This window comes from Rhipicephalus sanguineus, chromosome 8, assembly GCF_013339695.2.
Source record: "Rhipicephalus sanguineus isolate Rsan-2018 chromosome 8, BIME_Rsan_1.4, whole genome shotgun sequence".
In the NCBI taxonomy this organism is placed as follows: Eukaryota; Metazoa; Arthropoda; class Arachnida; order Ixodida; family Ixodidae; genus Rhipicephalus; species Rhipicephalus sanguineus.
Window position 1 is genome coordinate 7,975,103 of NC_051183.1, and position 22,034 is coordinate 7,997,136.

Sequence of the window (22,034 nt, forward strand, 5' to 3'; positions counted from 1 at the left end):
GATTGACTCCACAACGCAAAGTACTTTTCTTCGATGGACCTCAAGACCGGCTACTGGCAAATCGAAGTCAACGAGAGAAAACGAGAAAAGACTGCCTTCATAACACCGGACGGCCTGTCGAGTTCAAGGTCATGCCCTTCGGTCTTTGCTCAGCACCTGCGACTTTCCAACGAGTCATGGATACAGTATTAGCTGGCTTAAAGTGGCAAACTTGCCTTGTTTACTTGGACGACGTCGTCGTGTTTTCCTCGAACTTCGATGAACACCTCCAGCGCCTTGAGTCCGTACTTCAAGCAATCAAGAACTCCGGGCTTACCCTGAAGCCAGAAAAGTGTCGCGTCACGTACGAGGAGCTCTTGTTTTTGGGTGACGTGATCACCAAGGCTGGAGTGCGCCCAGACTCACAGAAAACAACTGCCATCGCCGCTTTCCCGCCACCCACCGACAAGAAGGCCGCGCGCCGATTTCTCGGCTTGTGTGCCTATTACAGACGCTTTCTCAAAGACTTTTCACGGATCGCCGAGCCACTAATGCAGCTCACGAAGACCAACGTCAAATTCAGGTGGCAAACAGCGCAAGTCGAAGCATTTCATGAACTGAAACGACGCCTGCAGACACCTCTAATACTTGCGCATTTCGACGAATACGCCGATACGGAGATTCACACCGATGCAAGCAGCGTAGGACTCGGCGATGTCCTTGTGCAGCGGACGGACGGACTGGAAAGGGTTATCAGTTATGCTAGCCGGTCGCTGTCTAAGGCAGAGGCCAACTATTCCACAACAGAAAAGGAGTGCCTCGCCATCATCTGGGCTACGTCAATGTTTCGCCCCTACCTCTACGGCAGGCCCTTCAAAATTGTGAGCGACCATCACGCCTTGTGTTGGCTAGCTAACTTGAAGGACCCTTCAGGTCACCTCGCACGGTGTAGCCTAAGACTATAAGAATTCGACATTACCGTCGCGTACAAGTCCGGAAGGAAACACTCCGACGCCAACTGCTCGTCTTGTGCCCCCATCGACCCACTACCGCCCAACGACCAGGATGATGGCAGCTTCTTGGGAGCCATAAGTGCCGACGACTTCGCCGAACGACAACGAGCCGACCCGGAATTGAAGGGTCTAGTGGAATACCTGGAGGGCAGGACCGTCGTTGTCCCAAAAATATTCAGGCGAGGATTGGCACCATTTTCCCTGAAAAACAACGTCCTTGTAAAGAAGAACTTCTTTCCAGCCCGAGCCAGCTACCTTATCGTTGTACCTTCGGGACTGCAACCAGAAGTTCTGCATGCCCTGCACGATGACCCGACGGCTGGTAACCTCGGATTTTCCCGCACGCTCGCTCGAGTACTGGCCGCACCTTGCCGCCGCCGTCACTCACTATGTAAGGACGTGCTAAGACTCAACGACGGAAGACACCGCCCACAAGACCAGCAGGCTTCCTTCAGCTGATCAAGCCTCCTCGGCGACCATTCCAGCAGATCGGGATGGACCTCCTGGGGCTGTTCCCAATGTCGACTTGCAGAAATAAATGGATCGTCGTGGCTACCGACTACCTCACCCGCTACGCCGAAACAAAAGCCCTGCCCAAAGGCAGTGCCGCTGAGGTAGCCAAGTTCTTTGTTGAGAGCATCGTCCTTCGACACGGTGCCCCAGAGGTTCTCATCACCGACAGAGGTACGGCGTTTACGGCTGACCTAACTCAGGCTATTTTGGGATACAGCCACACAAGCCACCACCGGACCACCGCGTACCACCCACAGACCAACGGCCTGACCGAACGTCTAAATAAGACCATCGCTGACATGCTGGCCATGTACGTCGACATCGAACACAAGACGTGGGATGGCATCCTTCCGTACGTGACCTTCGCGTACAACACAGCTGTACAGGAAACGATGCAGATGACGCCATACAAGTTGGTCTACGGACGGAGCCCGGCAACGACGCTCGACGCCATGTTACCAAACTTGACCGACGAGGAAAACATCGACGTGACCACCTACCTACAGCACACCGAAGAAGCACGACAGCTTGCCTGCCTACGAATGAAGAACCAGCAGACGACTGACAGCCGGCGCTACAACCTTCGACGACGCCACATGGAATACCAACCCGGTAACCGTGTATACCGTACCACGTACCGTGTCACGTACGGAAGGATGCCATCCCACATCTTGTGTTCGATGTCGACGTACATGGTATGGATGCCAATACGCTGACGGGGACTTAGTGAGAAGCTTCTTCGACGATACTTCGGAACGTACAGGGTACTTCGACGCCTCGGCGCACTTGACTACGAGGTTGTCCCTGACAGCATTACGAACTCTCAGCAGCGCCGTGCGCGACCTGAAGTCGTCCATGACGTGTGCCTCAAGCCATATTACGCGCGTTAGTGAATCTGAGGACTGTACTTTTGCTTTATTATTGTGCTTTCTTGCTTGTGCTTATTGTTTATTGTACTATCTTGCTTGTGCTTATTGTACTTTCTTGCTTTATTGTTGTTATTTATTGTTGCATGCATTGGCCACGACGTCACGACCACGTGACAATATCCCAGATCGGCAAGCACTGCACGCAGATTTCGGACGCTGTGAGTGAGGTCCTTTCCAGGTGTTTCTTCAGTGGCAGAATGGCAGTGAGGAAAAAAAAATAGGAGGCAGCATGAAGCCTTGCGGTCAGCTTTAGCACGGTAACCTTTCCTGACGCCGTTCTCTGCAGCTACGACCGCCTACAATGAACCAAGCAATGCCTTGGAGCGCAAGAAGGCATAAATGCAAGAAGTGATAACCGCGACAATTTTTCATTGCATAAAGGTTCCCTGCGTCCCTAAACTCAACGCCACAATGTGACAGAAAAGATCGTCCGTCTTTTCGGTAATGGCAGAGACCGGTCAATCGGTGATTACGACTTACGCGTGGTTGCGGCGATGCCTTCGCGAATAGCCATCAGAAAAGAGCGATAGCGAGGTGGCAGCCGTCGATGAACGTGCCATTATGGCTTATAGCCGACAACCTTATCGCAGTCATCTGCAGATATCTGCTTGGCTGCGCATGTGGCGTACACTGTGCCGATTGACGGCGGTACGAGCACGTCATGCTGCCGTTCGCAAGTTTGCCACCGCCGTGTCGTGCGAGACCGCTTTAAAGTGCGCGCCTCTTTGTAGAAACAAAGCTCGCTGTTGTTGAATGGCGTGGCCACAGAGAAACGTCGATGCACTGAGAGCGAGCATGTACTGCGTGTTTGATTAGGCGACAACCCAAGTGCGCCACACATTGTCATGAAGGGCCGCGAGAGCATCGCGGAGACGTAGAGTGCCCATTGTTTACAAAATGCTTGTCTTCACTGCGTTGAACGAACAGGCTGCTCGCCGCACCCTTGCACGGTCTGGAGTGAAGCAGGCACGAAGAACTTACAAAGGCGTGTATATGGCATGGCAGTGGTCTGGCAGTGACTCCATGAGCAAAGTAGGTGACCGCAGCACGCAATTAGCCAGGGATGGTCGGCTCCACGTGGCAGTACCACGCTTCGGTGAAACTGTGTCAGTTCATTGCAAAGGCGGTTAACTCACTCGTAAGCACGCACTGGGCATCGCTTCACGACGCGAAAAGCCTTAGCTTGTCATGGGAGGAGTTCTTAACACTTTAATAAAAGTGCATAGAAAAACATACGGCTTCGCCGCTAAGTGCATGTTTTTAAGGGCGAGTCCGTATACAGCGAACTACTGATATAACGACCACTTTTTGCGACACTTTCGAGTTAGTTATAAACGGGTTCGACTGTATCAACGTTCAAGAGATCCTTAAGTATTGAACTTTCACTCTGACAGAATGTTATTTGTCTTTAGTCTCCTTAATGCTCAAGTGCTTAGTGCCCATTTCACAGGGTTCAGTGCACATAGGCTCACCGAAAGTTAGAGCCACGGAGCTTACCGTCAGCGAGCGGTGACCCCTGTGGCATCAACAGTGGTGGTGGTGAGTTGGAGGCGCTCTGGGTCCTAGGTGGTGCTGGGGGACGTAGGGTCAAATTCAGGGGTGGAGGGGGGCCTGAACACATGTGCACAGTTTGTTCACCGGCCGCACAAATGGCTCACATCTGTTTAGCACAAATGCAGTCGGTGAATAGAACTTCCAGGTCGTACAATCAAATGCGCCACGGGCCTTTAGTGCTGAATTACAAAGAAATTGTGGCAAGCAAGTACCAAGTGTTGTCTTCCAGCTAATCCTTATTCACAAGTGTGCACACATGGGAGCCTTCACGAGATGACACAAAACCAACCAAACTTAAAAATATGTGCACTGGCGCATGTTGAACAGCTGCAAGACCAGAACATGTACCCTTGTCACTGCTGTGACCGGAATGAAGGCTTATCCTAAAAATCGCCACATTCGCACACATACACTACTGCTCCGATAATTTCCCAAACCACTTGGCTCACACTTCAGTCATATTCGACACATTTTCCTGCGAAATTCTGTGCTTAATGTCCGCATTAAATTCATAACTTTTAATTCTGTCAAAATGAAAAAGAATGAAATGTATGAAGGACAATACGGATTGCACTGTTTGGTTGCGAAGGCACGCGAACTTGCTCAGCCTTGCCATTCTGATCAGAACTAATCCAAATCAAAGGACACCAGCCAGTTAGAAAGACGCACACCAGCCCCGTGGTATCTTCAACTGACAGAAAGTCTCCTGGTTCTCTGGATGTGGCACAGTCATGACAACATTTTTCTTGGAATATAAGGCAAGGCACAAAAGGAAAGAAACTGTCCTCAAGAGGATAAAGGTTCAGTACTATTGATTTCTACTGGAACGGCATTGCCGAAAAGTAAGCGAACAAGTGCACCAGACAATTGGTGTTAGATTCTGCAAGTTTACATAAATGCATTACTGCATGCACATATGCTCGCATACAAGCGCAATTGGTTTGTCCTGTCACAACTACTGCTCAAGCCCACAAAGTGTGCTATAATGCTGTTACATTAAAAAATTGTAGACCGCATTTCACTTCAATGTGTCAAGCATTGTTATACACAACCCATTCTGCCGAAACACACTACATTCTGTCCCTTGTCAAACCATCGAGTCGCAGTTAAAACCTGGAGATACCATGAGTATGTTATAATAAAAACATTGGGCCGGGAGCGTCCGAACAGGTGAGCGAATGGCGCAACTCTTGAATGGCATCATCACAAGCGGGCGCCCAAGCGTAACTTTTCGAGTCGCTCCGTAGGAGCTGATTCAAGGGAGCGGTGATGGTTGCAAAATTCCGGATGAAGCAGCGAAAATAAGAACAGAGGCCAAGGAAGCTACGAAGTTCTTTGAGAGACGCAGGTTTGGGAAAGTCAGCAACTGCCCGAAGCTTGGCAGTGTCGGGAAGAATACAGTCTTTGAATACAACACGGCCAAGGATGGTGAGCTGCCTTGCGCCAAAGCGGGATTTCTTCAGGTTGAGCTGAAGGCCAGCGTAAGTTAGGTACTGAAGCACTTCCTCTAGCCTACGGAGGTGCGTAGGAAAATCTGATGAAAATACAACCACGTCATCCAGGTAGCATAGGCATGTTTTCCACTTAAGACCGCGAAAAATGTTGTCCATCATGCGTTCAAACGTTGCGGGCGCGTTGCAAAGACCGAACGGCATGACACGGAATTCATAAAGGCCATCGGGTGTGATGAAGGCCGTTTTAGGTTGGTCGTCAGGCGCCACGGGAACTTGCCAATAGCCGCTCCGCAAGTCAATAGAAGAGAAGAACTCCGCGCCTTGAAGGCAGTCAAGGGCATCGTCAATTCTCGGTAAGGGATAAACGTCTTTTCAAGTGATTTTGTTGAGACGGCGGTAATCAACGCAGAAGCGAATCGACCCATCCTTCTTCTTAAAGAGGACAACTGGACCCTGGGCTATTCGAAGGCTGAATGACGCCACGCTTCAGCATGTCAGCTACTTGGTCGTCGATTACCTGGCGCTCTGTCGTAGACACACGATACGGTCTTTGTCGCAGTGGCGCGCTGGTACCCGTGTCGAGGCGGTGACTCACAGCCGACATACGACCGAGGGAAGCATGCTGGCAGTCAAAGGATGAACGGAATCTGCCGAGGAGGCGGAGGAGCTGGGAGCGTTGAGGAACAGTCAACGTGTCGGCAATGGAGCTGCTCAGGACATCAGGCGTAGGCGTCTGCTGCGAGGAGTCACAGGTCACTCCGACGACTTCGTGTTCGGTGGTGGAAGCAGTTTGCATGTCAGTGATGGTCGAAGGGTCGACACCGTGGACACGTCCGACGCACTCGCCATGAAGCAGTGTGCTGACACCGTTGCGAATTTCCAAAAGGGCAAAAGGCAGCGGTGAACATTTGCGGTGGACGAAGTTAGGAGATAGCGTAAAAAGTGCGCTCAACTTGGCGATACTGTTGCAGGACACCGTGGCAAGGGCAAAGGAGTGCGGCGGTACTGTAACGTCTCCCGCAACAAATAGCTTGTCCTCGGCCTCACGAGCGTCAAATAACGGAGCGTCACAAAGTGCTTCAAATGCCACTTCCGCGTGAGAACAGTCAATGACGGCTTTATTAGCTGATAGAAAGTCCCAGCCCAAAATGACGTCATGTGAACAAGAATGCAGGACTAAAAATTCGACGACATAGAGGAGATCGTTAATTACGACGCGAGCAGAACATGCAGCGGCCGGCGTGACGCGGTCTGCGCTGGCGGTGTGAAGCGATATGTTGGACAGCGGCGTCGTAACTTTTTTGAGCAAGCGGCAGAGTTTGGCATTGATAACTGAAACTGCTGCACCGGTATAAACAAGGGCGAGTGCAGCAACGCCGTCCACATACAAGTCAATAACGTTCGTCGGTGAAGGGAGAGGCCTTGGTCTTTTCGCAGGCGATGCAGTTTCTGCCTCTGGAACTGCAGTGATCAGTTTTCCCGCTCCGGCGTAGAGGGACGACGGCGCATCGGCGATAGCGAGCGGCATCGAGGCGATGGCGAGCGGCGGTTGGCAGGAGGATGGTGGTCGGTATATGAAGACATCTGGCCGGGGTTCCGAGACGCTGAGAACAATGGCCACGGTGATACATATGGGTCAGGTTCAAAGGTCTGGTGGTAGGGACGTACTCGACGACGGCAATATTGAGCGACGTGGCCAGGTAGCCCACACGCAAAGCATATTGGCCGGTTGTCGAAAGTGCGCCATTGTCTGCTACCCTGGAGGTACATTGCCTGATCGAGGCGGGGTGTTGGTCGCAGTGGCACGGCGGATGGTAATGGCGCAAGGGACTGAGGCGGCGACCGTGCGGCAACTTCGGCGTAGCTTAGGGGAGCATTGACCTCGGCAGAGGCAACTGGGGTCGGCGCCAGTGCAGTGTCGCGGGCAGAAGGCATAGCCGCGCAAACTTGCTCCTGTATCATCTGTCGTATGTTTGGTGGCAAAGGTGATGGTGGTTGGCTGGCTGTTGATAGCAGCGAAAGCTGACGAGCGACCTCAGCACGGACAAACTCCTTTATCTGGGAGAACAGTGACTCACGGTGAGGAGCGCTAGCCACGCTCGAGATGGTTTCGTCAGACACGTGTTGGCGGCGCGTGAGAAGACGCTGTCTTCGGAGCTAGTCGAAACTCTGGCAAAGCTCAATGAGTTCAGAGACAGTGCCAGGCTTCTTCGAGAGCAGCATTTGAAAGGCATCATCGGAAATGCCCTTCATGATGTGGCGCACTTTGTCCGCTTCCACCATCGTGGGGTTGACCCGGCGGCAGAGGTCGATAATGTCCTCGATGTAGCTGGTGAACGTTTCACCTGCTTGCTGGGACCGGCTTCGTAGGCGTTGTTTTGCGCGAAGTTTGCGCACACCAGGGCGTCCAAAAACTGCTGCGATGTTGGTTTTGAAGGTTGTCCAAGTGGGGATATCAGCCTCGTAGTTTTCATACCACCGCTTGGCGTCATCTGTTAGATAAAACATTACGATGCAGAGCTTCATAGGATCGTCCCATTTGTTGGTAGCGCTGGCTCTCTCGTAAGATTCAAGCCAATCCTTAACGTCTTTCTCATCAGTGCCGCTGAAGATCTCGGGTTCGCGCAGAAGTTGGACACCGGGACATACCATGGGTGGCGAAGCCGTGGGGGGTGTCGAGTTGGTGTTGTCAGGCATGATGGGTGGCAACTTTCGACTTCCAGGGCCGGGGAAAACCGCAGCAACCTCCACCAAAAATATAATAAAAACACTGGGCCGGGAGCGCCCGAACAGGGGCAGCAAGAGCTGTACAGGCGCAGGCAGCGTTGCAGCAAACACAGGCTGGGCAGCTCCGACTCGTGCCTTGAGCAGAGCTGGCGATGTGGCTGCAGCGCTGGGCATACCTCTTCGCTACAATGTGAACACCAGTGAGATCAAGTGAACACTGGGCATTTCCCTGTGGTCTGAAGTAATGGTGGAAGAATAGTTTTTCCATTCGTATAGAGTATGTTGAACATTAATGGTCAAGTTCATGTCAAGCTGGGATTTCAGTCACAAATGTTAAATACAGTCGAGCCCGCTTCTAACGAACCTGAGCGTGACACGGCATTCGTTCGTTTCATCCCGAAGTTCGTAGTAAATGAAACACAGCTTTAAAAAAATTGCAAGTGAAAACCAAAAATTTATCTTTTTGCAAAAAAGTCCGTGATGCATGTCTGTTTTGACAGCGCAGATGTGATAAGTACAGTCTCGAGTTTATTTAAGGCGGCCGCATGTTCTTCGTCGAGGCCCTTGGCATATACAAGCTGCCTGAGGCTATCTATGTAGCCAATTGCTACAGGCATGCCTGTTGGCGCTGGCTCCAAAGTTTAGTTGTCGTCTTCATCCGATTCCTCCGAATCGCTTCTGTCACGCACTTCATTCACTATGCCCTCATCCATGCATGGCTCCGCAGTGTCGGCATCATCATCAGCCGTAATGAAGTCCTCCCAGCAGACTTCCCGCTCTCCCATGTTGGGGTCGACGACGCGCTGCCACAAATCGCCGCCGGATCGGTCCTCTTTGGGAGTTGCTCGGCATCGGGTCGGACGTCAACGAAGCCGGCCTTACGGAAACAGTTTTGCACGCATGTAGCTGTCACCTCCGTCCACGAAGCCTTCAGCATCTCAAAAGCTAAGTACAAAGTCACCCGAAGCGCCAGGTTGGCTGCCAGGCGGTCAACAGCTATGAGCAAGCGCTCCACAACAGGGCACCTATAATAACTCTTAAACGCGTGAATGATGCCCAAGTCAAGCGGTTACACTTTAGACGTTGTGTTGGGCGGCAGAAAAAGCAGGGTCACAACCACCAGAGAAGCTTGTACGTGGTGCACGGAGCAGTTGCCGACCACGAGCAGCACGCGCCTGCCTTGCTTGTGCATGTCGCAGTCAAATTTGTTCAGCCACTCTACGAATAAAATGCTTGTCATCCATGCTTTCGCATTATGCCTGTAGTGCACAGGCACATAGCCCTGGAAGCAACGCGGCTTCTTCGACTTCTAGATTACGAAGGGCACGCGCTGGTCGCTGCCATCCACATTAGTGCACAAAAGTGGTGTGACGCACACTTTACTGTGTTTGCCGCCAGCGCACGTGGCGCCTTTCATGGCGAGAGTTTTTTTTGGCAGCATCTGATAGAATAACGCAGTTTCGTCTGCGTTATAGACGTCTCGCTCCGCATAGCATAAAATGGTGTCTCGATTTGTTTCAAGCCACGAGGCAACACCTCACCAACTATTGATTTGAAAACAATGCCACGGCGCACCTTGGACCGATGTAGCCAGCCATTTCTGGGGGAAAGTCCAACAGGAATGCGAAGTCTTTCACTTTGGCCAGGATCATAGGGCCGCTTACCGGAATGTTCCGAGCTCGCGCGTCAACGAACCATTTCAGTAGTGCGTCCCCCACATCCGCGTAGATGGCCCTCCACAGACGCTTTCTGTCAGTTGAGATGGCATCGGCACTGATGATGTTGTCCTTGTTTTTCAGGATCGTCAATATGGTTTACTTTTACACGCCGTACTTTTTAACCAACTCGCAGTTTTTCACACCTTGAGAGAGCTCTGTTAAAATGGCTCACTTGGTAGCAATTTCCAGCGCTTTTCGCTTCGTGCCACCGTCCGTTATTCTGACTGCACGCTACACGAACACCAACAGTGAGCAAGACGCGCACGTGTGATAAGACAAGCAAGCACTTTAACTTCTCTGGGCTTGTTTCTAGCCAAAAAAAGCCAGATGCGGCAGCGTCATGGAGCGGTGGAGACTGGCGAAGGAGCTGCGAGAAAGGGTAGTTCGGGTAGCTTGCTTGGGAGAGTAGCCTGCGCCGACTGTGCACGTCAGAAAAATTTAGGGCCCGTTCACGCTCAGTCAGCATGCACGCGGAACGAATCGCGAATTGTTGAAGTCGGTGGGGGTGCGGGACAAAGGACGGAGCGGTGCAGAACATAACAACGGTCGGGGAGAGCCACAGCTAGATGGCAACGGAGGCACAGTTGGCGTTTAACAATAGGAATCTATGGGCATCTCGCCGATGGCTTATCGGTGGTCGAAAGTGGTGTCCCGGGAAGTCGCCGAAGCGCAGACTCCGTTCGCTGTAACGGATCGGCAGGGCTCAGAGGCGTTCGTTGTAAGTGCGATTTTGCGCCATAGAGATAATGTATATTTCCACGGTCAAGCGGGCATCATTCGTTATAAGTGAAAGTTCGTTTTAAGTGGGGCCGTTATATGTGGGCTCGACTGTATAACAAAACTTTTGTTCAAATGGGTTTAGAACGTCTGTTATTGTTTTACTGCATACAGTTATCATTTCAGATTATTATGATATGCCAACTTACTTTGTAACTCTCCCAGTTCAGGTAAACTCGCACTCCCGAAAAGGCACATGGAATGTTTGATGTTTTAAAAACTATGTTGTACACTCAAACCTCGATATAACGAACATGGATACAGTTGAAACCCGCGATAACGAAATCCCGAGGGAACGAAATTCTCATCGCAACGAAATATTTTCGGAGCACCGGCGAATGCCCATAGGAGTAAATGCATTTGGTAACTCGTGACTACGAAATATATTCATGCCGCAGTCCCTAATTAACGAAATTTTTGAAACACGAGTCCGCACATAATCTACTGTCGCAACATTAACTACATTCGAAAACTGCTGATATGCATTCATGCTACGGTTAAATTGTGCAAAACAATCACTACAGCGCACTTGAGAAGCAGCCGTCATCATTGTTTACAAAAAAACATAAAGCTGGCGATAATGATGATGATGGTTTGCCGAAACACCTGCTGTTATCGCGGACTACGTAGCCAAATCGACATTCCTCATGGAGTTTCGTTCGTTGGCTTGGCTTCGTCGGACTTGCGCGCACATGGTCGCGTGTGTGGAGCCCTTTGTGGAGCGTTTGCTTGGGCGCTTGGTGCAACGTGAACTGTGTGTTGCGATTGCTTCGTCCAATTTCGCTGCCTGCGAAGATGCCGCCTCCAACGAAAAAGCGGAAGCTCATCGCGCTGGAAGATAAGGCTCCAATCATAAGTGAGGTGGAAAAGGGGAGGGAAAAAATGGACATCGCCGAAGCATTCGGCGTTGCGTGCAGCTCGCTGTTCATGATTCTGCGCAGATCCAGCGCAGCCGGAAGAAGGTTCGCCTGTAGGCGCACTGATGACGGTAGTGGTGACAGACATAGCAGTGCCGCCGTCACTGACCAGTGCATGGGGCAAACTTTGTGCTGTGGCAAACGAGATTGCCGATAGAGGGGCATGAAATTGCTGTATCGTAAGGACCGCCAAAGCAAACTTACTGACTTTTGGAAATAAAATGTTTTTTGTAAATTCCCTGTATTTTCTGCCGCATTCTCGCGCCAACGAAATTCCCGCAAGAGCGAAATTTTGTGCTTTCCCCGCTGATTTCGTTATTGCGGGTTTCAACTGTATAACGAATTATCAGTTATAACGAAGTAAATGAGGAATAGTCTTGTAATAGATACAGTGTTACAAATAAACGTTTATAACGAATTTTCGGATATAACGAAGTTATTTTCGTTGCAGATGTGACTGTTATAATGAGGTTTGAGTGTACAAGAAAAATACAATAGACTCTCAGGAAACGGAACTGCTGCTTAAACGAAACAATTGCTCCTAATATGATTGGTGTCATACTTGGATTCTGCACTCCTGCTCCTCTCTCAGTAATCAGAAATCCTCTTAAACGGAACACATTTTCCTATACCCTCCAGGTTCCATTTAACAAGAGTATACTGTAATTGCATATCTGAAATCTACAGACAAATATATGTAAACTAGGCAAGTTGCATCAGAATAGATGGATAATTTAGAATAAGAGTTAAGTGCAGTGTCCCCTATGCTGTTTATGAAAAGGAAAAAAATTGAACATGTCCAAGTGTACAGCAACACATTACTTACAATACTTCACCAAGAAATGCTAGAGGCACCATCCTACGATCTTAAAACAATGGCACATTAACTGACAGGCTCACCTAGAGGGGGTGCCTGAGGCGGGCACTTGGGCGAAGCCGCAGCCCTGGAGGCTGATGGGGGCCGCTGCTGGTTGCTGTCGTCGTCGCCTGCGTCTTCATCTTCCGTGCTGTTGTTCGTGTTGTTGCAACCCCCTGAGGTGCTGTCCTCAGGTGTCGCCATCCTCGCTGTTGCTAGGCTTCCCGAAGGTGTCAGAGGGGCTGTCTCTGGCCACGACGTGCACCGGGAACTGCCTCTGTTTGGATTAAAAACCAAAAATGTTTAGTTCTACCGTAAAATGCCGAGCAAGCGCCCCCACCCGAGCAAGCGCCCCCCTCCCCTTTTCGCAAGATCTGAAATAAGTGGCAATGACCGAGCAAGCGCCCCCCCCCCCCCCTTCCTCCTCCCCTGCGGCCAACTTTTTTTCAGGACGAGCATCGCTAGTGTAAAAAACTTGGACCATCTCCCCGAAGGGAACCCTGATGGGATGCGAAGCAGCAGCGGTGCGCACGGCGTTGACCTGGTTGAAACGGGTGTCGACGCAGGTGCTGGAAGAGCGGTTTGAAGCGAAACTCGGCGTAGCGTTTACTCGAGTAAACGTTTGTTTGAAATGCAAAGACACGGGAGGCGGGTTGGGTTTCGTGTAAGTTTCATTAAAGCGTTTGGCAAGACTTCGTAGTCGTTGTTTCTTCAGAGTCGAGACATGGGCGCTGGACCAGAGCAGGCGCGCGTTTCGCCTTGACTACCACGGGTAAAGTGAGAGAGAAGTGACACGTTCAGAGGTGTTGCGAGCGGGCGGAGCAGCCGGCAGCTGCGGGCGCTACGGCGAGCATGCTGCGGGTGAAGGAGAGAGTGACGTCAGCACGCACCTGCGAGGGAAGCGTGACGTCAACGCAAAGCTGTGTCGTGACCTACTTGGCAACGCTCCAACACCTATGGCGAGGGGAACGCGTTGCGGCGCATTCGTACGGACGCACGTAACGTACGGCGTTACACACGTGAGTCAAAGAGCTGCTTCGCATCTAAAAGAACCACACGATTGAGTACACTGAATGTGTATCTAATGTTTATGAAATTCCGTTGTCATGTGGCCGGTCGTATATTGGTCAAACCGGTCGCTGCTTCGATGGTTTGGCAGTGACGAGGGGGAATAAAAACAGTAAATAAATAAACCATTTCATTAGAAACATGGGTGGGCATTTTTTATTTTTAGCGGCTCTCCCGCCGCTATCATGAATTTCAGTCCGGGACCGAGCAAGCGGCCCCCCCTCCAAATCTGGTCAGATTATCCTTCACCGCAGGGGGGGGGGGGGGGGGGGGGGCTTGCTCGGCATTTTACGGTCATGTGTTCTATATTCGTATGTCTCGCTTGTTTCTGACCTACCGTAAAATTCCGAGCAAGCGCCCCCACCCGTACAAGCACTCCCCCCCCACTCCCAACTGCACTAGCAATTACAAATATCCGTGCCGTTCCGGGAAAGCCCCCCCCCCCCCCCCTACCACCGCTCCGCGACGCGCCCAGGCAACAGTGGCCTGCCACATCCAGTTGACACAAAAAAAAGTTTCCGTGGATTTTTCTATAAATATTGTGCTTTTTTTGTGGTCCTGCTGGCTGCCATGAATCCAATCTAATCCAATCCTGCTTTGCACTGCAGCCTGATTGCTTCGCACATGCTCCGCGCCATTTGTTGCTTTGTATTTGCAGTGAGAGGTCAGCTATGCCTATGCAGTCCTACACAGTGGCGAAGAAAATTGAGGTTACCGTATATACTCGTGTAAGGGCCGCACTTTTTTTTCGAAATTTTTGCGCTTGGTGCAACCCTTACACGAATCAGGCCGATGACAGCTCACCAAGGGTCTGTACCGTTTCCGCGACAGTAGCAGAGTGTAAGAGAGTAGCAAATGACATTCCAGGAATGTTTGTTTTTATTACGATTCCATTTTGCTATCGCTGTCCTCGATCTCGGAAGAGCTCGCCTCAGCGTCGGCGTCCTCCCAGAGACGTTCATCCTCTGCGCCGCTCATGCAGTTTGAAATTCCAGTCACCTTGAAACTTTTCGCGACTGTTTCAAATGACATGGCACGCCACGCACACAAATTCCACGCACAGATTTGCAGCGATGCCCGCTTCAGCCGTCCTGTAGGGGTCTTCTCATGATGGCCTCCAGCCATCCATTCCGAGTAGCATCGGCGAAATTCCGATTTAAACGGACGATTAACGCAGACGTCGAGCGGCTGCAGCACACCCGTCAGTCCTCCATGAATAATGGCCAAGTCCGTACGAGTCGTGGCGAGTCAGTTCTTGACGCGGTCCGTCAAGTGGCCCCTGAAACTGTCCAGAACAAGGAGGGCTTTCCGTTGTAACAGGCCTCCAGGTCTGTTTGCCCAGACAGTCTTTATCCAATCTACGACAAGTTCCTCGAACATCCAACCCTTTTCCTGGGCGCGTACGATGATTCCCTGAGGGAACTTCTCTTTAGGGAGAGTCTTTCGCTTGAACACGACGTACGGCGGAAGTTTTCTGCCATCTGCCGTGATGCACAGCATCACAGTGCATCTTTGACGTTCTGGACCGGTCGTGCACACAGACACACTTTTTGCACCTTTTAAATCCACTGTGGTGCTTTCTGGTGCATCGAACCACACAGGAGTCTGGTCCGCATTCCCAATTTGGGAGAGGTCGTACTCATGCTCCCTCCTGAGACCGTTTACAAAGCGATGGAACTTAATCATATGGCTTTCGCACTCGCTTGGAAGCCTTTGACAAAGCGTTGTTTGGCGGCGGATGGAGAGCTGGTTACGGTTCATAAACCGCGTAGCCCACCCCCGACTTGCCTTGGATTGCGCCTGGGGTATTTCCATGTGGCGAGCGATGGCCAGGGCTTTCACGCGGATCAAGTCAGTTGAGACGGCGTAGCCGTCCCTTCGAGTGTCGATGACATATCTGACAAGTTCGCCTTCGAGTTCCGGGTACTTGCACTTCTTTCCGTGAAATGCCTTTCGGCTCTGTTGGTAGTGGCAAGGGAATCTTTCCGTTTCATCCAGTAACGCACGCGCTTCTCATAGACATCAAATTTGCGTCCTGCTTCTCGCTTGCCGTGCTCCTCGGCATATTCAATCACTTGCAGTTTAAAGGCTGCAGTGAAAGATCTCAAGTGCCAGCCCATTGTCCCTCACCTGTGATGGCTCAAACAGGGCTCACTACTACAGACAAAGTGACACCGACAACAACGATCTGAAGAAACACTGCCAAGCTACCCACACGATGCCAACGATGCGCCACACAAAGCAATAATGGCGCCGTCGAGGTCGGCGGAAGCGGAAAAGCTGGCAGCGCCATCTAGCTGCAATTTAACTTACACTTTTCTGGCAGGACTTTTTTCATTTTTTTTTTTTCGTAATTCCCCCTCCAAAGTAGGGGTGCAGCCCTTACACGAGTATATACGGTATTCGATGGCATCGAGAAAACGGAAAGAATGTGCACCAGACGTCTCGACATTTCAAGCTCGACTGGAAGCGAATACGGGAATGGGAGAAGAATTTCGATAATTTGCTGCAGCTAAACTACGGGAAGGCAAAACTTCGACGAAAGCTCAGTTACGGCGCACCAGTGTTCAGCGAACACGTGGACGATGCGCTCTTTGAGTATCTTGAGCACGAAAGAAGTGCAGGATGTGCCGTCAGCAACCGGATTCTTTCCAAAGAGGCCGTCAAAATTGCCAACAGCATGCAGTTGGGAAACTTCGTAGCCTCCAGCCATTACATAAATCGCTGGAAACAGCGGTTCGGCGTTGCAATGCGCCACGCTACGAACGAGAGCTAGAAGACGCCCGAGGAACTTTCAGAGGCAGCAAGTGCCTTTCGGTCTTCCGCAAACTCGCTGCGACGGCGCAACGGCTCCACCTTATATAACATGGCCAACATGGATCAGATGATGGTGCGAATAGACAACCCCGCCAACAGGACGAACAACGTGGTCGGCGAAAGCACCATACAGATTGCGAACACTGGATGTGCCCGGCAAGGCTTCACGGTTTGCCTAGCTGCTTGCGCCACCGGCCACAAGCTCCCGGCCTTCATAATCTTCAAGGAGCAAAGCGGAAAAATTCCAGTCAGGGCCTTTGCGAGCCTTCGCATACCAGGTGAGAAATATTTTATTTTTTTGATGGGGGCGAGGGGTCACATTGTCGCCTAGTTCGTTTTATAACATCGCTGACTTTTTTTCCCATTCGTAGCAAATGTTCGTCTCACCGCCACGAAAAACGGCTGGATGACATCGGAGAAAATGCAAGAATGGCTGTTGAGAGTGTGGGGCCTAAACGTCGACGACGTGCGATGCTTACTAGTGTTGGACCAGGCGCCCATCCATAAGACACAAGCCGCCACAAATGGTTTCGAGGAGTAGGACACCGACGTGCTTTACGTGCTTGCAGGGTGCACGAGCATCCTGCAGCCTGCTGACATGTATTGGAATAAGCCGTTCAAGTCCACCTTGCGGCGTTTGTGGGAGCAGTATATACGTGAGGAAGCGCGAACACCGAAAGGAAACTTGAAGAAGTCGTCGCGGCAACATGTGCTCGATTTTGTTGCCGATGCGTGGGCCGCTGTACCTGAGGAGACAGTGGCATGGTCCTTCAAGGGATGCGGCATTAGTAACGCGGTCGATGGCTCGGAGGACGGCGACCTGCACAGCGGACTGGCCGATGTTGGAACTGTAGTGCCAGAAGACCGTGGCGGACTTCAAGCAGAATGTTGCGACCTGTTTTTTGCAACTGACTCTGAGGAGTCTTTCGATGGTTTTGAAGGCGATTAAGGGGAGATGCTCCTCGGAAAATTTTTTCTTTAAGTATTTGTCACAGCTCAATGAAACTTTCACCATTTATAGAGTTTGAGCTCCTCTTTTCAAATCTGCTTTTATTTTTTCTATAGCTCATTTGGTTAATCTTTTGCAGACCATGCATTTGTGAAAAGAGTGTATTTTTGTGCAAGCTTAGGCAACAATAGTGAGCACCAAAAACACTAAAAAAATAGCTCATATTGCTCCTAATGAATTGAGGAATTCAATAAAGCAAGAAAACATAGGGTAACATATGTGTGTTAGCCTAGAAAAAAATTCCAATGCTGAGTTTCAGTTTTACCATTCTCAAGGAAGAAAACTTATGAAATCATCTTGCTGAATATGCTCGTGGAAAACTGTGAAAGTTGTTTCTTTGAATTCAGGACATGCTAAACTATAAGCATGCCAAATTTCATTACGATCCGACTACATAAAGTGTACAAATTTTAGTGCACAAACTCTAAAAATGCAGCAAAACGAATAACTGAGAAAAACATGTTTGAAAGCTAGACTACGGTGGACGCTATGCTAGACTACGGTGGGGAAACGATTTTTTTTTCTGTATTTTCAGCAAGAAAGCCGTGTTGTCGAAGTGGGTTCTGGGAGAAGAGGGTTAGGCCTACATGTCCGCGAAAATTCAAGAGCCGGCAACGCCGCGGAGAGAATAGCCGCGTGCGTGAAGTTTGGGTAAATTCGCGTTTCACAAGCCACCACGAGGGCTTTTATTGCATTTTTTGATAACTTCTAGTTGATTCTTAGCTTTGATTCTTTAATATATTAAAGAGGAGGCTTGGGGGAATACAAAACACAACAAAACACAAATTCAACTTTTTCAAAAAAAATCGCAATTTTTCGACCAGCATCTCCCCTTAAAAGCTACCACAAATCCTGGGCCTAAATAAAGTTCACTATAATAAAATTTTAATCTATGCGCATGCATTTTTTTTCTGGCGCGAAAATTTTGCCGCCATCTTGAATTCTGGTGCCGTTCCGTGATAGCACCCCCCCCCTTTGCCGACAATTTCGACTTCGTTGGGGGGGGGGGGGGGGGGGCGCTTGCTCGGAATTTTACAGTAGTACAGTATAGACCGCTTATAACGTAAGTCGCCGGAGTCGCGAATATCCGCACTATAAGCGGTACCGCACTATAACCAAAACAACCTTCTTCAAAGGCTGCACTTGCGCAAAACATGTTGAGCATGTAGCCTCGCGTGTCCGATAATCGACATATGTGATTTGGGGCGCTTACAACCACTTAAATCTCCGAATGTTCAAAAATTAACCGCCAAAGACCCGCATTGCCAACGAAATGAACACGGGGGAAAAAGCAAACAAAACAAAGTGCCATCGCAGAAATTCGCCGACTACGTTTCAGGCCACCTCGAGGTACGCGCATTACACAGAAACCATGTCGAATAGCAACCGAAATTTCACGTGCTGAGCGGTACCGATCGTTTGATTTCACGGGCACGCACGCGATGTCCAAGACATTGCAATCGAATCCGGAACCACCATTCGAGAGTTGCATGTGCCAACCATGCCCTCGTTTTCATTAACGATATGATTCCCTTCCCTTCAAGTGCAGCCATCGCAAAAAGTTTCGTCGATTCCGCACCAAACCTCAACTTTTATCGCCCGCGACCGCTACCGAAAAGCAACCAACGCCGATTAGGCCTAGCCTGCGGTTCAGCATGTTGTCACGGGAAGTTTGTCTAAGACAACATGAAGATTGGACGTCGAAAAGATCGCACTCAAGCACTAACTCAAGAACAGCGCGTGTGATACGAAGTTTGTGTTCGCGGCCGGGAGATCAACGGCGACAAAAGGACAAAAGCCCGCCAAGCTCGTTTAACTCCGCGCACTGGCAGAAAAGGCGAAAGCTCACGCCATGAAGCCGCAAACTTTTCAATGCGGACGAGGTAGCCAACGCGATATCTGTAGCAAGTGTGATAACGAAGACGCTTTTCCCGACAGGAAACTTACTTTAAAGCGCACTTGATGAGGACGCAATCGTACGTTCCACGCTGAACGCGCTGCCGGCAAGCGGCCGCGGAGCCTTGCCGCCGCCGGTGCAAAGGCTACTGCGTCGCCTAGGCAACCACCATCCTTCCCCACTCGGCGAGCCCGCACAGCACTGCCGCAGTCTTTTTCCTCCCTCCGCCCCTCGTTCGTTCACAGTGCGTGCCCTCGCCCTTTGTAACGACCTCGTCGCTCCCTCCCCAGCGGCGTACCTCCTTTGAGAGCCGCACTCGCTACCACGTTTGTCAGAAATATTTTCCCGCAACCGCATTATAAACGGTATTTCATCTTGGAGGACTGCACAATAAGCGGTATGCGTATACATGCGGTTCTATGGGAGGGTAAACGGGAGTCGAAAAAGACCGCATTATAACCGGTCCTGCACTATATGCGGTTACGTTATAAGTGGTCTGCACTGTACAAGCTCCCTTTACTTAATTTTCAAAAGTTTACAAAAGATCGGTTCCTCAAATCGTAACAAGTGAACATGACTTAAGAATCCCAAGCCGATTTCAGCATGGTTCAGGGATCATGCGAGACCGGCTCACTCTACCCAATAAAAGGAGCTACAAGACTTCAAAAGAAGGTCCTTCTTTTCCTATCCTTATGAACAAACGACCACATTCCTTCATGAGGTGATGGTATGAATCCACAAAGAGATGTAAAGACAGGCACTATGCCGTTGTAAGATAGGCACTCTGCGAGCGTTTGTCCTGTCTGCTTCTACTCAGGTGTCTCATCCCAAGCACAGTTTAAGTTTACATCATAGGCACTATGCCGCCCCTTTCTTCATGTATTCACCTCATGATGCAAAACTATGTAGCCCAATCTGCAACTTAAATGATCAACCCAGTTTGCCCCCCAATGGTGGGGCTGGACCACCAACCTGAGTGGTGGCGTAGCGCCGCCTCCTGCACCAGAGGACGTCCCTGGTGCACCGTCGTCGTCGTCACTCGCATCCTCCGAGGGGGGCTGGCGTGGGCGCCCCAAACGCGGGGTGTCCTGAGCTTCCACCCAGGAGCCCCCTTCCTGGGCGCTCAACTTCAGCACCAGCCGACCCCCTACAGGAAAATGAAATGTACAAGATCCCCGTGAGGACGAAAAAAAAAAAAGGGTGCAGGCAACGCTGCCGAGGCACATCCCACAGCGGGCCACACTCCCTGCTCCCCCTCCTCTCCGTCTATCACCCGCTTAGCAGCCGCTCGTGTTTTTGTTTTGCGCAGCAGTGCGAAGGGTTTTATATAAGTGCAGCTCTTAGGCACCCGGTCCTGCGCTGAGCATCAGCCACGGAGCAAGATGAGACAGGAGTGCCAACTCTGCCGCCACACAACACATTCGCTCAGGACAAACTGTGCAACGCGGACGCAGTGGCATAACTCATCCCTTTGTTCTCTCCCTCCGCTCCTCTTTATGCTTTCTCCTTCCCTTGTACTAGTCACAATGCAAAGCGCCATCTGTCAAGGTGCATGGAAATCATTCAACGATTTCCTCTCTAGAGCGCATGTGCTGACTGGCGAATGCCGACGGCAAGGAGCAGCAAGCAGACAACAAAACGGGTAGGCAAGCAGATGCACGAACGCGGAAAAGCACAATCATGTGCCACTCCTACAGCAATGACAGAGAATACGGCCTTCGCAGCTCTGCTCAAGGACTGACGTGTTCCTCCGCCGCTTTTCTTCGTTCGTAGCACCATCTGGCGAACACGCTGGGAAGCAGGAACCGCTGTTGCAGGATGTGTGCCTTCCAGATGAGCGGAGTCTGCGCTCCTGTCTTATCTTACCCCGTGGCGTCAGCATACCTTGCCGTAATGGAGTGAACAAGCATAGAAATATGAAAGGGTGAAGAGGAATGCCTCGCGTGTGCGTCTGCCAGTCAGAGTTCCAACATGCAGAAACATGGCGTGGCAATAGTTTGTTCTGATGTCACCAGTAGGCCCTGCCCTCCGCGCATCTCGGCGGAGCTTTTTCTCAGCGGAGCCAGCGCGTGCATTAACACCTTTCAACAAAAAGACATATTTGTGCATCATGTCCACCTTTAGCTACCCACTGTCACTTCCCACTTAGTGGGGCGGGCCAAGTCTTTTCATTTTTCTTTTTCACCCAATCACAACTTATCTCAGTGTATAATGTTCAAAATGGATAAAACAACATTTAACGACCACACAAGAATCATTATTATTGTAGTGTACAGTAGTTTGACGAGTATACATCACATGGAAACGCACACAATTCATGCCGTTGGAATTTATGCTGTGCCCACATGAGTGCTAAAGGAGTATGAACGCATAATTTCACAGTTGGAGAACCCCAAGACAGTGCTGTGCGAGTGTAAATCTGAAAGTACTAAACTTTCTCACAGACGTGCACGGCATAGAGTTTCATAATATAGTACACTATAGTCTATGAGAGCAGCGACGCATGACGCTTCAGCCAGCATGGGAACTGTGGGTAGTACAGTAGACTCAGTAAATGGAAGTCTCTTAAATGGAACTACTGCTTAAACAGAACTGCCCCTAATATGATTGGTGATTGGTTTCACACTTGGATTCTGCATGACTGCTCCTTTCTCATTAAACGGAACTCCTGTTAACCCTTTGAGGGATAATGGGACGAATCTGTCCAACTTTTCTTCAGTAAAAGCTAAAAGCTTCCTCCACCACTGCGCGTTGTTATCAGCGCTTGATATTCTGCTGCCGTGGGTACTAAACATTTAGGAAACCA

At 50.5% G+C, this 22,034-nt stretch overlaps 1 protein-coding gene across 1 annotated transcript in view; it reads right to left on the reverse strand.

Moving 5' to 3' along the window:
• LOC119401280 (arginine-glutamic acid dipeptide repeats protein) overlaps positions 1 to 20,375 on the reverse strand; it is a gene marked incomplete at its 5' end in the record, with an annotated part of 34,284 nt that extends 13,909 nt beyond the window's left edge. The window contains 3 exon segments of the mRNA XM_037667968.2: positions 3,932 to 4,045; positions 12,482 to 12,714; positions 20,201 to 20,375. Of these exon segments, the coding sequence (XP_037523896.1) occupies positions 3,932 to 4,045; positions 12,482 to 12,714; positions 20,201 to 20,375 (522 nt within the window).
• Between the last annotated feature and the right edge of the window lie 1,659 nt (positions 20,376 to 22,034).